The sequence below is a fragment of the Salvelinus namaycush genome, chromosome 3, assembly GCF_016432855.1.
Source record: "Salvelinus namaycush isolate Seneca chromosome 3, SaNama_1.0, whole genome shotgun sequence".
NCBI classification, from domain to species: domain Eukaryota; kingdom Metazoa; phylum Chordata; class Actinopteri; order Salmoniformes; family Salmonidae; genus Salvelinus; species Salvelinus namaycush.
The window spans coordinates 90,827,609-90,831,147 of NC_052309.1; the positions used below are offsets into that span (position 1 = coordinate 90,827,609).

The following is a 3,539-nucleotide window of genomic DNA, read 5'->3' on the forward strand; positions in this document are numbered from 1 at the left end:
TGACAATTGGGTACTTTTTCCACCACTGCTGTCTACTAGCCTCTACTATTAGCTGGTAAGGCTGGACACAGAGAGAGACAAGCTGCCAAGAGCGTCCTCACCACCAACCAGTCAAAGAAACAAGACAATGTATAAACAACTGCTTATAGCAGATGACAACATGTGTTTAATTTAATGAGATGGATACCATTTTGTGTGCAGACATTCTACTTTAATTAAAAGTAGAATGTGTGTGTTTAAAATATGTTACTTGATTTATTTATATACTGTATCTCTTTTGTTGGAGGTATGATTCACATCAGGCAATGCTTCTTGTGAATAGCAAACTCAAATTTTGTGAGTGTTTATTATAGGGCAGGGAAGCTCTCATCTCATTGATTGGACTCTAGGTTAGCTGACTCCTGACTCCAATTACCTAGGGGTTCACATACGTTTTCCAAGCTACACTGTGAATGTTTAAACGATGTATTCAATATAAACAAGAAAAATACAATAATTAGTGTGTTATTAGTTTATTTTACCAAGCAAGTTGACTGAGAACACATTCTCATTTACAGGGGAGAGGAGGGGGATGAATGAGCCAATTGTAAACTGGGGATTCTTAGGTGACCGTGATGGTTTGAGGGCCAGATTGGGAATTTAGCCAGGACACCGGGGTTAACACCCCTACTCTTACAATAAGCACCATGGGATCTTTAATGACCTCAGACTGTACCTACACTAAGAGGCTACATGCCATGCACTGTAATACGTATCTGCTGCTGTACAGTTAATGAAATCTGCATTTCTATATGATACATTGATAGTCATTATTCCTGCCGGTGATGTGAGTTGTCATATTTACAAGATGGATAGATCTTATGAAGCTACTTATCAAATTAAAGTAGCTATAACAGCGCTGCTCTGTAGAATCTGAAGGATGTCAACTATGTCTCATGAATACAATATTTATTACTGGGCCTCAACACATCCCACATGACATGCTTCGACAAAACACACACACACACTTACCGTTTGAATGGAGAGATGTTTGTAATTTCTTCTAATGTACTCAATCAACAGTGGAGATTTGACATCAAATCATCCAGTATATGGAAGGTAATTGTTGTGAAGGAATGTTGCCGTAATTAAAACTAGCGTAGCCTACGGTAGACTACGTAGAGCTGTTTTTCCCCACCAATCAACGCACAGAGAAATACACAAAATAAGAACTGAATAAGAAGACATTGGTGATTTTATGAGTTTAATCAATTCAAAATGATTATGTTATTGTCATTCAATGTATTACGTATTGATCATGTGTTCAAAAACAATGTTGTTCCATTTGTAGTGTAAGCCTATTAACCTTGCTCGTATTATATGCTAATTATGTTCCGGCCCGCCGACTATTAGCTCAGAAAACCTTTTGGGCCCGAGGCAAAAACCTAGTTGACGAACCCTGTCTTACATTGTATGGGAACTATACAATGACATCATCAGGTGATGATGTCATTGTCAGCCAATCATTTGTAAAGAGCCTGGTTCTGCTGGACTGGATACAGTCTGAGTCTTAAATTGAACCCTATTCCCTATATAGTGCACTTCGTTTGATCAGAGCCCATTGTAGTGCACTAGTTTTAAACCAGAGCTCTATGCTTCCATCAAAAGCATTGAACTGTATAGGGAATCGGGTGGTATTTGGGACGCGGGCAGTGTCCCCTAAGAACTGAGGACAGGACCCCGGTTTTGATATCTAGACTGGACTGGAGACATTGAAACATGGAGATAATTGTACAGTCTGTAGTGATGGCCTGATGGGAGATGGAGGATGAGTGGTAGCTGGTTGGGAAAAAGACCATTCGCTGGTGCTCTCTCCATCAGCGCTACACCACACACTCACAGACGTACACACGTACACAGTTCCCCATTGTTCTATTGTTCCGTTCCAATCTGCACCACCACTCACAGTGCACAATGGTGACTACATGACATGTTCCATTGGCCCACTACAATGCCAAGACATTTACTCTTGGTGACCATCATTTCTAATCCTTTGGTTTGAAGCGAATATAGGCTACTGTATCCTAGAATAGATGAATTCACACAGAGGAGTTTCCCAGAGAGGAATTGAAAGACAGATTATTTTATTGGGTTTTACACTGACAGACAGACTGACAGAAAATAGGGTTATCAGGAGGACAACAGGGACACATGAAATAACAAAATGATTTCACAATTCCCTTCATAACCTCCTAGTGCATCTTTTGAAAGAATGAGAAAAAGCACCACAGAATAATAATAACATTCCAAAGTATTAAAAAGTATAAATACTAAGAGAGGAGGGTTTTTCATGTTGTCGGGGCGGAATCATGGAATCATAGATTCTCGGAATCATGGGGTGTTGTTTTGTGTTTTGTGGCATTCCGATCAGACGTAACCTCTGACCTGAGCGGCAGGTCCTCTACGGGGGCTGCTGTCGCTGCTGAAGGTCGGAGACCCGGGGATGCCGGGAGGACTCGACCCCGCATACAGCAGCGACCCACCAATCAGGAGCAAGGCTGACGCCCCCCAGCCCAGGTATAGGGCGGGGCCTAGCTCTCTCTTGTGCGGCGCAGCCACGTGGGGATCATAGAAGTCCCTGATAATGGAGTGGGCCGTCCAGCAGATAGGAACCAGGTAGAGAAACCCAGCAATGCCGAACAGAAAGCCGGAGATCCTTGCAATACGAGCCTTCAGACTATTCTGACCAATACACTTGGTGCACTTTACCCCCACCACACCTAGAGCCAGGGCCAGGCCACAGAGGAGGACGGAGAGCACGGTGAGGCTCCGGGCCGCCTGCATGTCGCTGGGCAGGGCCAAGAGACTGTCGTACACCTTGCACTGGATCTGGCCCGTTGATTGGACAATGCAGGTCATCCACAGCCCCTCCCAGATGATCTGAGCCGTCACAATGTTGTTGCCGATGAAGGCGGTGACGCGCCACAGCGGAATAGAGCATACCAGGAAGCCGCCCACCCAGCCAACCAGGGACAAGACCAGGCCCAGGAGCTGCATGCCGGTGGTCGCCATGGTGAAGGTGAAAGGCTGTTGTTGTTGTGGTAGTAGTAACGGTTGTGGTGACGGTTGACGATGTCTACCGGTATTTGGCTGGATCTTCGTAAGTATTTGTACCACGTTGGTTGTTACTGGGATGGTAAAGTCCTTTCTCTTTGTCTCACTAAAATAGTCCCAAGCTGTGGAAAGTCTATGCACCTCCGAAATCTTGAAAAACAGATGTCTTCCTCCTCTTCTTCTTCTTCTTGCCCCTCTCCTTCTCTCTGGTTGATGTGGAGGCCAACTGGGGACAGACAAGGCCAAACGTCCTAACAACCAGATGGAATTAAAGCAGTGGTTAGTATAATGATCCAGCTGAGGACATTTCTGAACTGTACTTATGCAAATGTACTTCTAAACCATCAGAATAATAGCAAATCAAATCATTAATCACTGTAAATAACATTCACCCAGCCTATTGACTCCTACACAGATTAACATGGCATTAATAAACATTTAAAAGT

General features: G+C 43.9%; 1 protein-coding gene across 1 annotated transcript; it reads right to left on the reverse strand.

Annotated features, from left to right (window-relative positions):
- Window positions 1-2,406: 2,406 nt before the first annotated feature.
- LOC120044709 (claudin-6-like) lies at window positions 2,407-3,051 on the reverse strand. Its single transcript, XM_038989387.1, has one exon. The coding sequence runs from the start codon at window positions 3,049-3,051 to the stop codon at window positions 2,407-2,409; it is 645 nt and encodes a 214-aa protein (XP_038845315.1).
- Between the last annotated feature and the right edge of the window lie 488 nt (window positions 3,052-3,539).

What these genes read in the sequence shown, in the direction of transcription:
- LOC120044709 (XM_038989387.1), bottom strand. Translation starts at nt 3,051, where the DNA reads ATGGCGACCACCGGCATGCAGCTCCTGGGCCTGGTCTTGTCCCTGGTT.